The following is a 12,500-nucleotide window of genomic DNA, read 5'->3' as shown; positions in this document are numbered from 1 at the left end:
GATATCTTCAATATCAACAAGTTTTGCCAACCAGTGGCTTATTCAATTTGATACAGAGATTATATACTGGAGACACTGGGAGATGAGGCAATCAATCTCTCAGCCTTGATAGATGGTATTCATTTCCTTATCCTTGATGAATCTGAATCACAGGCAGGGGGATAGATACTAATATACTGGAACTGAAAGACGTTCAGTAGTTGAAGGCATCGACACAAGTAGCAGGGACCTAGTAGTGCAGGTACGTTGTGACCAACAATTGGCCAGAAGTGTAGAAAAAATCCTCAGTACAAATCCTCAGTGCAATGGTGTTATGTTCACTCACAAGATAGAAGTCAGAGCGGGTGAAGAACATAACAATGGTAGAATTACCAACAATATGTTAGGTTTTATAAAAGGACACAAGCGCAAGTCATGTGACATTTTATTGTGGCAACGTTTCGAGGAGCTTTGTCAAGCTGGCTTGATAAAACTCTGAACTGCAAAACGTTGCAACTATAAAATGTCCCGTTAATTGCACATGTGTCCTTTTATCTAACAGGTGACGAATGTAGAAAGGAACCTGAAAATCAGGCGAAGTGAAAAAAGTCTGAAAGAAGCCAGATTAGTTAAAGAGCTTAAGTGAAGCCGGAAGCAACGTTAGGCCAAATGAACATTAAAATGGTATAAAATACCGACAGATTGTTAGGTAAGACACATATGCAACAGTTAGGTATCTTTATTTCGACAACGGAACAATGCTCTTCTCCAGACTGAGGGACTGACCACCTCAAAACTTTAAGGGTGATGGACTGATTACATCGTCTTCAAGTATCTTCTGCTTCTATCAACTTTTCTGTACTCGACTGAAGAAGCCTACTGTGTAGGCGAAACGTTTCGAAATAAAGATACCTAACTGTTGCATATGTGTCTTACCTAACAACGTTAGGCCAGGAAGCCGTTTAAAAAAACGTTATATATATGAGTGCGAATGGTTGGGTTTGAAAAAGTTCTGCCTAGCATGGGCCAACAGGCATCGAACAATTTATTAATTATTACAGTGTGCATCAGAGAGCAGGTACTCACCCGGGAAGGCAGTGACGGTTGGGAACTCATGTGGAAAGGAAAGGATGGTCACCCCAGGTGAAGACCAGATACTCACTTCGGTGATTTTCTTCATTGCGGCCAACACGACGGTGTCTGGAGGCAGCTTGTTGCCGTTAACAGCAGCAGCCCACGTGAGGATTCTCAAGGCTTCGGTGTGACGTCCTTGAGTCATCAGCCAGCGGGGTGACTCGGGCAGCATACTGCAAATGGTAATGGGTGCTATCACTCAGAGTACCTTTCTTTCCAGGAAATAGCATTCGAATATCCAGTTTCCCAGTATATAATTTCTCAATACCTCATTTTCCAGGATATTGCATCGAAGTATTACGAATCATAGTATCTAGTTTTCTAATACTTGCTTCGTAATACCTAGCTCCATTATATCAAGATTTCTAAGTACCTACCTTCTTAGTATCAAGATTAATAGTACCTAGCCTCCTAGTATCTTGCTTCCTAATACCTAACTCCGTAGGATGAATATCCTTAATACCAAGTTTCTTTGTTTCAAAATTCATAGTATCCAGCCTCCAAGTACTTAGCTTCTTAGTATCAGGATTTCAGTACACCGCTTTCAAGAATGAACATTCCTTTTAACTAGTATCCTAGTAACAAGAGTCCTGGTACCTAGCTTCCTAAAGCCCTGCTTCTTACACTCAGAGCAGCATCCTAGGGATGGAAGATTGCAGTATTATAGCCTTTCTAATACCTCGGTTCCTAGTACATGGTTTCCTAATACCTCGCATTCTATTATCTAGCTTACTAGTACGTAGTATCCCAGTATTTAGCTTCCTAGTGCATAGCATCTCAGTATCTACCCTAGTACATAATATCCCAGTATCTAGCCTCCTAGTACCTAGTTTCCCATTGCCTGCTTTGGCCAGCATGCTGAAGGTGCCACATGATATCATGTATTATTCTTTGCAACATCCTGTGAATGATAGTTAACATTCTTCTAGTACTCGTTTTAGCATAGTTGATAATGAGACGTAGGTATCACACTTACGCTCCTAGTGCACACCTTTAGCTAATAAATCTGTTACAATGAAAATCATGTATAGAGATTCACATTAATATGCCAAGTAACTATTTAAAATCCAGAAATATGGTCCAAGGCTGTAACATTTTCTGTCAATATGTGTTCTAAAAAGAGAGCAATGTCCATGGACTGAAAAATATGCTCTCGTGTCCTTTAATTTGAACTAGTGATTCCTCTCTTTTGGGTCAAGTGCTCGATCACTATCTTGAAAAATGCTATGAGTAATAATAAATAAAGCAATACTTGCCAAATGTAGATAATAAATAAAAATGTAGGAAAGGTGAAGGCAGTCTGTAGCCACTGCCAGGGCCGGATCAGGTAGGCTATGCCTGGAAGTATCATGTACCCAAGTGCCCAGGGGGCCGACATAAATGCTCCAACATATGTTCGCTGTTTTGGAGAGGAGATTTCCAAACCTAGAAGACAGGTAAGAAAGTAAGGACCAAATCATGATATATAATTTAACTCATTACCACTGAAAGCTTTGAATACAGAGAATCAACGAATTATTATTGTGAATATTACTATTATTTAATACTTCGAATATTCTTTCTATAAGTTTCAACAGAAAATTTGGTCCAGGACCGAGGTTTGGGAACAGTGATCACCGGAACTATCATTAGGTAAACAACGACTGGAGTATTCACCTAAGTAAACAACTTAAGTTTGGTCTAGGACCGAGGTTTGGGAACAGTGATCACCGGAACTATCATTAGGTAAACAACGACTGGAGTATTCACCTAAGTAAACAACTTAAGTTTGGTCTAGGACCGAGGTTTGGGAACAGTGATCACCGGAACTATCATTAGGTAAACAACGACTGGAGTATTCACCTAAGTAAACAACTTAAGTTTGGTCTAGGACCGAGGTTTGGGAACAGTGATCACCGGAACTATCATTAGGTAAACAACGACTGGAGTATTCACCTAAGTAAACAACTTAAGTTTGGTCTAGGACCGAGGTTTGGGAACAGTGATCACCGGAACTATCATTAGGTAAACAACGACTGGAGTATTCACCTAAGTAAACAACTTAAGTTGAGTAGATTTCCTGATATTCTAAGGAAATTGTCAATGTTCGTTAATGAACTAATTAAAAGTGAAAAATAAACAAAAATTAATCTGTGTAAACTAAAGGGAATCCGCATACACTAAAAAGAATTCATGTACAGTAAAGGGAATCTGAGTACACTAAAAGGAATCTTCATATGCTAAAAGGAATATGAGTGCATTAAAAAGGAATTCACATACTCCAAAAGGAATTTGAGTACACTAAAAGGAATCCGTATATACTAAAAGGTAACCATGTGTGGTGGAATTTATTCCACCGAATTCCAGTACCATCATGCCCTCACCCATTCTTCTAGGTGGGGGGGGGATGGGGGTGAAAGGAGAGTAAGTGAGTCTAACTGAACTCTCCCCTCTCCCTTCCTCTTTCTCCTCCCTCTCCTTGTGAGAGACTAAATGATCAAAATCAAAAGTTTATTTCTTTGCAAAGGTTACAGTGCGTGTTTACATTTCATAATTTGATTGGTACAAAGAAAGCCATTGTCATGCCAAGGTATTTTGAGCCTCGCTTAACGTTAGATATTACATTTTTGACACACGAGTCCTTAATGAATTGCTGTAGTTATGAACCTCACTCTTCAGACTAAGATCTTCATTCTAAATTGTTAAGAATGAACTGTCATTCTTACATATCTAAGACACTTTGTAAGTGTCCTTAATTTTGTCATATGGTAGCCCCTGCTAGTGTCGCCTAGGGGCACTCATTTCAAATAACTACAGTTTTCTGTAGGCTCTCGTAGTGGCGAGAGGCAGTTTTGAAGCCAGGGGGTACCATGTAATCATGTGTCGGACCCTTGCGAGGGGAGGGACTCCCTAGCGATAATGCAATCAACACACAACGATCGCAGCGTTCGAGTTCTAGAGACTGTTTATGTGATTAGTGTATCCTTAATTCGTTGGATTTACAACGTGGTGGAGCAGTGAATCCTCGTGTCTTCCCACGCTTGCAGGCGCATCTGAGTCTTCGAGAATCGTCATGGCGGTCAATTGCAGTCTCGTTCAGTAGGCAAATAATTTTGCCCGATGCGAAGCAGGAGCCTATTAGGCCACGGGATTTAGTTCAGATTACCAGGGGCCCTGATAAGCAGGTGTCACCACACGAGGCCATGTCTATCCACCAAGTCAATGTCCTGGGTAATAGCACCTGGATGTTGGACCAGGACATAGGTGCTAATAAGAATACCACAAGGGATAAAGTACCCTGGTATGTTTTTTAATTAAGTGTTACAGCCCGGCCGTAGAGGTGTATTCACTTAATTAAGAGGTATGGGATGGGTGATGGCTGGTGTGGATTAGACTGACGTGTGACTGATGAGGTCGCTCACAGCTTCTACAAACGACACTAAAAGCAATTCATGTGTACTAAAAGGAATCCATGTGTACTAAAAGGAATCCATTACATTAATATGAATCCATGTATACTAAAACAAATAAATCCATGTATACTAAAACAAATCCATGTATAGTAAAATGAGCCCATGTATACTAAAACGAATCCCACTTTGTACGTGTCAGAATCAGTACATACTAGAAGGAATCTGTCAGAGACTGCAACATCTTGGGATCTTTATAAAGGGAATTCTTCAACGCTTGTCTAACCTACAGATATAATCTATTTACATTATTGGATTTGTCCACTGGTGACTCCGCCTCCACCTGCTTCTTCTCACCTGACTGCAGTATATAAGCCACTTTTCCGAGCATATGTTGTACTTTTCTCAAAAGTGATGTACTGAACTTATCAACTCCATGCTGAGGGACTGATTTCCTCGGGCCCCTCCTCAACTTCCACCGTTCTTCTCTGTAATGGACTGAAGAAGCCACTAATTGGCGAAACATTTCCTTTATAAAGATTAACAAATGTTGCACAAGTGTCTTATCCTTTAACGTATATCTGTACTTTCAATTTTGTTTTGTTTACTGTAAGAGTTGTGATGAATGGTTTGAAAACTGATAAGTTCTTTTCTCTATAAAACGTCCTTCTGTAAAACCACGAAACGGGAGCGATGATCCCCGATATCTTAAATAGAAAATAATATTACCTTAAAAACCTGAGCGATACAATGTGAGAATTCACTCGCACAGAAATATAAAGCACCCTTAAGAGAGATCATCATATTTCGGCTTCAACGAGAGACCCTCTTGAGATGCTTAAACTTTTGGAGAGTTTCGACTGTAGAGGAAGAACTGTGAGACTTACTGAGAATTAGGCAGCCCATGTAGTAGCCGCTAGCCACAGCAGTGATGACGCCTCTCATGACGATGTAGAAGGTGATGCTGGGGGAGAGGGAGATCAGGAAGCCGGTGACCATGGTCAGTGCCCCGCTCAGCAGCACTGACGTCCTGCGACCCAACCTGAAGAAGACGCAGCCCTCAGGAACTACAGTACAGTACAGTACAGTATTACGTGGTGATGTGTGAGCCCAGCCTGGCTGCCAAGGGCGACTCTCTCTCTCTCTCTCTCTCTCTCTCTCTCTCTCTCTCTCTCTCTCTCTCTCTAGCTCAGGTTCACTATCAGGTAGGGTCACTTTCACATGGTTCATGCTTGCTACCGTCTATGGGTCATCTTCACCAAGTTCATGTTCACCGCATCGTTTACTTTCAGGCAGACAATCAAACAAGTGGAACTGACTGACAAATAACTATTTCTGAGTCTTAAATATTACCACAAAAGGGACTTAACAATCTCTCCTAAGCAGGCAAAAATTAACCTAATATAACTTAAGCGAATACTACTTAAACTAAGATCAACTTAATTCATGGTTTAATTTTTTTAGTATAATTAAGGTATGGTAAGCCTACGTAATACTGTATAGGATCAGTCTGATTTCATTTGGGTTCGAGAAGGCCCTGCCTAGTACGGGCCAGTAGACCTGCTGCAATGTTATTTTTTCTTTCGTTCTTAAGTTCAAATTAACCTGTATTACTACGCTTGTTAGACACAAACTAACCATGTGAGTACGGTTGTTAGATTCAAACTAACCAGTGTGGCTGTATTTGTTAGAATCAAACTAACCAGTGTGGCTGTATTTGTTAGATTCAAACTAACCAGTGTGGTTGTATTTGTTAGAATCAAACTAACCAGTGTGGCTGTATTTGCTAGATTCAAACTAACCAGTGTGGCTGTATTTGTTAGATTCAAACCAACCAGTGTGGCTGCATTTGTTAGATTCAAACTAACCAGTGTGGCTGTATTTGTTAGAATCAAACTAACCAGTGTGGCTGTACTTGTTAGATTCAAACTAACCAGTGTGGCTGTATTTGTTAGATTCAAACTAACCAGGGTGGGTGTATTTGTTAGATTCAAACTAACCAGTGTGGTTGTATTTGTTAGAATCAAACTAACCAGTGTGGTTGTATTTGTTAGATTCAAACTAACCAGTGTGGCTGTATTTGTTAGATTCAAACTAACCAGTGTGGCTGTATTTGTTAGATTAAAATTAACCAGTGTAGCTGTATTTGTTAGATTCAAACTAACCAGTGTGGCTGTATTTGTTAGAATCAAACTAACCAGTGTGGCTGTATTTGTTAGATTCAAATTAACCAGTGTAGCTGCATTTGTTACATTCAAACTAACCAGTGTGGCTGTATTTGTTAGAATCAAACTAAGCAGTGTGGCTGTATTTGTTAGAATCAAACTAACCAGTGTGGCTGCATTTGTTAGAATCAAACTAACCAGTGTGGCTGTATTTGTTAGAATCAAACTAACCAGTGTGGCTGTGATTGTTAGATTCAAATTAACCAGTGTAGCTGCATTTGTTAGATTCAAACTAACCAGTGTGGCTGTATTTGTTAGAATCAAACTAACCAGTGTGGCTGCATTTGTTAGATTCAAACTAACCAGTGTGGCTGTATTTGTTAGATTCAAATTAACCAGTGTGGTTGTATTTGTTAGATTAAAACTAACCAGTGTGGCTGCATTTGTTAGATTCAAACTAACCAGTGTGGCTGTATTTGTTAGAATCAAACTAACCAGTGTGGCTGTATTTGTTAGATTCAAATCAGTGTGACTGCGTTAGTTCGGGAAAAATCAAACACACAAGACAACTATTTCTTGTTCTCAACACAAAAATTTCAGTAGGAACAAACACAATACTGAGAGAAACACAGTAGAGAATGTATATTTACATATAAATTTACATATTAAGGGCTGTTATCCTACGTCAATTAAATTAAATGCTAAGAGTTGTTATCTTACTGCAGTTAATGTACATGCTAAGAACTGTTATCTTAGTGCATTAATTTACACGCTAAGAGCTGTTATCTTACTGCAGTTAATTTACATGCTAAGAACTTTTATCTTAGTGCATTAATTTACATGCTAAGAGCTGTTATCTTACTGCAATTAATTTACATGCTAAGAGCTGTTATCTTACTGCAGTTAATTTACACGTTAAGAGCTGTTATCTTACAGCAGTTAATTTACATGTTAAGAGATGTTATCTTATATCACTTAATTTACATACTAATATCTGTTTTTTTTTTACATAATTTCATTTTCATGGTAAGAGCTGTTATCTTACACGATTTTATTTACGTGCTAAGAGCTGCTATTATACTAAAGTTTATTTACATACTAGGAGTTGTTATTTAACGTCACTTAATTTACACACTAGGAGCTGTTATTTTACATCATATGATTTACATGCTAGGAGCTGTTATTCTACCGTAGTGTATTACATGTAGTGTATTACGTGTATTACATGCTGTTACCCTACGTAGTGTATTACAAGTGGTGTATTACGTGTATTACATGCTGTTACCCTACGTAGTGTATTACAAGTGGTGTATTACGTGTATTACATGCTGTTATCCTACCGAGTAGTTATTTTATTTAAGTCCATTTACGTGTGGCCCGGTGGCCTGGTGGCTAAAGCTCCCGCTTCACACACGGAGGGCCCGGGTTCGATTCCCGGTGGGGTGGAAACATTTCGACACGTTTCCTTACACTATTGTCCTGTTCACCTAGCAGCAAATAGGTACCTGGGTGTTAGTCGACTGGTGTGGGTCGCATCCTGGGGTGTCGTGTGGGGTTCGGTAGGAGATACAAGGATTGAAGGTAAACACCTTGTTGGATGGTAACACTATATATTGTCAGACTGTGGATGAGAGGTGGGAGCCCAGCCTGCCCTGTTCTTGGCTGTTTGTAGGTGGTCCGTCGAGTGAGGACGAGGTAGCCTGTCCCGCTCACTCATGGAGCATCCCGTGAAGTCATACAGTCACTCGGCCTAATAGGAATCTTCTATATAAAACACATGGATGGTACTATAATATGCTATACAACACATATAAGGGGATCAGCAACTATGCTGACAGGGGGACAAGATTGAGGACCACAATGGAAATAAGTTAGACAGTCCTCGATGACGCACTGACTTTCTTGGGTTATCCTGGGTGGCTAACCCTCCGGGGTTAAAAATCCGAACGAAATCTTATCTTATCTTATAAGAGTTGTTATATTCATGTATACGTTAAATGCTGTTATCGTGTCTCATTTAATTTGCGTGCTGAGAGCTGTTTCTTACCTCATCTCACTTACAGACTAAGAGCTGTCATCCTTGGTTATCTTACCTCATCTCACGTACAGGCTAAGATCTGTTATCCTATCTCGGTTCATTTACAGGATAAGATCTGTTATCCTACTTCAGCTCGTTTTCCGAGTAAGGTTGTAGAAGTGAGAGTAAGCCAATATGTGTCTAAAAGATACTTTGTGTGGGAAATGCCTTTATCACTTCTGCAACGTTGCAGTTGTAACACTTGTTTCTCTGCAATATTGTTTCATGTTATCCAATTACCGCTTTTATTTTACCTAAGCTCATCTTACTTCAACCTCAGTAGCGTTTATAGACTAAGAGCTATTATCCTGTCTTAATGTTGTTTATAGACGAAAGGTTGTGGCCCTGCTTCTGCATCATTTATATACTAAAAACTGTTATCCTACCATTGTATTATTTACAAACTCACAATGACTTCACAGAAAAAAGTGTGTTTACAATTTTTGAGCAAAAAATATAAATAAAACAAGTGAATTAATTACGTTTCAATGACGAAGCCGAAAATGAATGATCCGACGAGCTTCCCAATCTGTGTGACTGCCTGAGTGGTGGAGTAGAGTGCTCGGCGCTCACACACCAGGTCCCACTGTGGGTATATATGTTATTAGTGCATCAGAGTACACAACAGATCCCACTGTAGGTACACATGTTATTATGTATCTTAGTGTACAACAGGTCACACACCAGGTTACATGCCAGGTTACACACAAGGAAGTGAGAAGAGGAGAGAGAAAGGTCACTGTTTATTCACTGACTACAGGAGCTTTAAGGGAGGACTTAGGACGATATACGACAGGCAGAGTAAACAAATATTTGCAATGTCACCACAATAATGGGCAGGCGGAAGGCATATTGCGGGTGACATGTTCAGTGACTTGGGAAGTACTCGAGAGGGAGAAGTCGCCCAGTCAGAATTACCTTCACAATAGAAATGGTACAAGAAAAGATTATACAGCAGAAACCACAGTAAAGGGATAGAGAAAAATATCGCTGGGTGTACCTTGACCTGGACTGAACAAGGAACGGAAGCAACTGAGATGGCAAAAAGGTGCCAGAGGCAGGAAGGAGAGACAGGACATGCAATGACAGGCATGGAAGCAAAGCTTCTAGAGGACCATAAGATACAACCACCCACAAAATCTCCTCAACCTGTAACAACCCCTCCTACCACCCTGACCCATGGGCAGGGACCACAGAGATGATAACAGATGCAATCTTGAGACATTGCTTATGGAGATGAGAACAGATGCAATCTTCCTTACTGGCTATGAAATTCTGAGGGAAGACAGTGAGAAGAGAGGAATAGGTAGAATAACACTGTTTATCAGAAATCAATGGAGCTCTCAGATGAAAGAAATGAACAAATGGGAAGCAGATGGCTACGTAGTTCATGGGGATTTTCTCCCTTATTTTTTTCTGTAGCTGTTGGTAGCATGGTCGTGCCTCTGCATGTGACCTATCACTCTCTCCACCTTCAACCCCGTCCCCCACCACATCCCCGCTCCCAGCTGCTCTCCCCCTTCACTCATTGGCCCTGCTTGATGGGCTGATAAGGCCTTAGGGTATGTTATATCTCCTTCCTTCCCGTTGGGCCCCTCGTTCAGTAGGGGTGTACCAGCTTCAGGTGCTATGTCTCCTTTGGTCAATACCCCTATAACTCGCTTCAGACTGTTTACCTTATATTCTAGGACTCTTATCCTGGCTACTGCAGCTTTGACTTATGACTCCCAATTCTTCCTCTCCTCCTCCAACCTCTTCCAACTTCACAGTAAGCTCTGCATGTGTGTGTGTGTGTGTGTGTGTGTGTGTGTGTGTGTGTGTGTGTGTGTGTGTGTGTGTGTGTGTGTACTCACCTAGTTGTACTCACTTAGGTGAGGGTTCCCTACTAGTGCCTGGCAGCACACCCCCCCACTCTTCAAAGATCTAAACTTACTCCCAGTTCAGTACATCCACACTTACTACTGTGCAATCTATATCTACAGGGCCTTAAACTCTAATATCAACCTTGACCTAAAACGCTTTCTTGATAGTTGTGACAGAACCCACAGGCATAACACCAGACACAAACATCTCTACGACATTCCCCGTGTCCGACTAAACCTTTACAAAAATTCAATGTATGTCAAAGGCCCTAAAACCTGGAATACCCTACCTGAGAACTCTAGAACTGCAGACACATTCATCACCTTCAAAACTACGATTAGAAAACATCTTATCTCCCTGATACACCCCGTCAACTAACTACACAAATACCACCTGGTGGTTCACACTTACACTCGCTCACTCATTTGACCATAAACAGAAATATTAATCTCAGTCTTAAAATAATGAATCCTGTGATACTCCAATACTGAAACTATATACTGTGCCAAAACAAAAGCATTCACATTGCTAAACTCATAAACTAGTATTTAGTCACTTAGCCATAATACCAACTTACCTCATAATTTGTAATATTTTACAATTAAGAATAAAACTAAGTATGCCCGAAATGCCTAGCCATGCTAAGCGTTCTAGTGGTACACTCTGTAATCACAATTTTACTACATGTAAACCAAACAATAACCAAATTTCTGTAAACTCAGCATTGTAATCCTTATAGAGAATAAACTTTGAATTGAATTGAATTGAATGTACTTCAAGATGGGCCTGACATGTGTTATATAAAGTGTTGGAATGACTCCATGTTGAGATTCTTGAAGGATACTCTCAGATTTGCCAGGTGAGCATTGGCTGCAGAGGTTATTCAGCTGATGTGAGCCTCTGGCATTATGATGCTCACTCCTAGGTCCTTATTTTCGAGTCAGGTCTTTAGCCTGTCCCTCGAGTCTATACTCCGTGTGTAGGCAGTAGGCCTACCCACCTTATATCACTTACTGGATAAGGCCTAGTTTTTCGAGTGAGCGGTAGATGCCCTCGCCCTCACTCTGCCTGCACCAGACCTTCAGTCAAGACATAGCGAACCGGACAGGCTCATGGCACCCCTCTATCTGCATCAGGCTGTGTACCCATTCTTGAAATAAATAAGCTAGTTTATAGCCTATTGTGTTCAACCTCCCAGTTACCCTACCAGACGGAAAACACTAGTTAAAACACTAGTCCGGTCATCTTTTCCCTTCTGTTATTCCTCCCTGCCCTATACACGAAATCACAGCTTCCCTGTCTTCATCAACATTTAACAATTCCTCAAAATATTCCCTCCATCTTCCAAATACCTTCAACTCTCCATTTAATAACTCTCCTCTCCAAATGACTATTCCCTGGTTCACTTCCTCTTATCCTAGTGGGTTCTATCATACGAATTCTTAAGGCTTTGCGCGAATGATTTTATAATATACAAATATACGATATCTCATACCTGAGTAACAACAGTAGACTCATACTGGGAATGGTTGAAATCCCTGGACTTACAAGCCACTGTATCAGCCTGGCCGTTTGAGAAGAGATGCAGGTTGTTCATTGTTTGGTGGTAGCCGAGGTGTGCAGCCAGGGTGTAGTTGTGGTCGTACATGAGACACGACGCACGCTGCTCCGTAGTATTGTCTTTACTGCTGTAATAATATTAAAATGAATGTGAGAATTAATATAGTGGAATATTTTTTAAATAGGCAACCTAACCTAATTTTATTACGTTAATTTTCCAACAAGATTTCCAGCTTATGATTCTTATCCTTTCGTGTAACGCTATAAATAATACTTTTTCTCATTTTGTGTTAAGTTTGGTTAGGTTAAGTTAGGTTAGGTTAGGTTCAGTTA

General features: G+C 40.4%; 1 protein-coding gene across 1 annotated transcript in view; it reads right to left on the bottom strand.

The window, feature by feature from the left end:
- Positions 1–1,027: 1,027 nt before the first annotated feature.
- Positions 1,028–12,500, bottom strand: part of LOC128694666 (solute carrier family 22 member 3) — an 80,616-nt gene continuing 69,143 nt past the window's right edge. Inside the window, exons 4-8 of the mRNA XM_070104288.1 lie at positions 12,103–12,295; positions 9,227–9,330; positions 5,390–5,544; positions 2,370–2,538; positions 1,028–1,286 (exon numbers count right to left, since the gene is read on the bottom strand). Coding sequence (XP_069960389.1) covers positions 1,028–1,286; positions 2,370–2,538; positions 5,390–5,544; positions 9,227–9,330; positions 12,103–12,295 — 880 coding nt within the window. The remainder of the gene's footprint in view (positions 1,287–2,369; positions 2,539–5,389; positions 5,545–9,226; positions 9,331–12,102; positions 12,296–12,500) is intronic.

The sequence above is a fragment of the Cherax quadricarinatus genome, chromosome 90, assembly GCF_038502225.1.
Source record: "Cherax quadricarinatus isolate ZL_2023a chromosome 90, ASM3850222v1, whole genome shotgun sequence".
Classification (NCBI taxonomy): Eukaryota; Metazoa; Arthropoda; class Malacostraca; order Decapoda; family Parastacidae; genus Cherax; species Cherax quadricarinatus.
The sequence above is the reverse complement of the archived record's forward strand: the minus strand, read 5'-3'. Positions and strand labels throughout refer to the sequence as shown.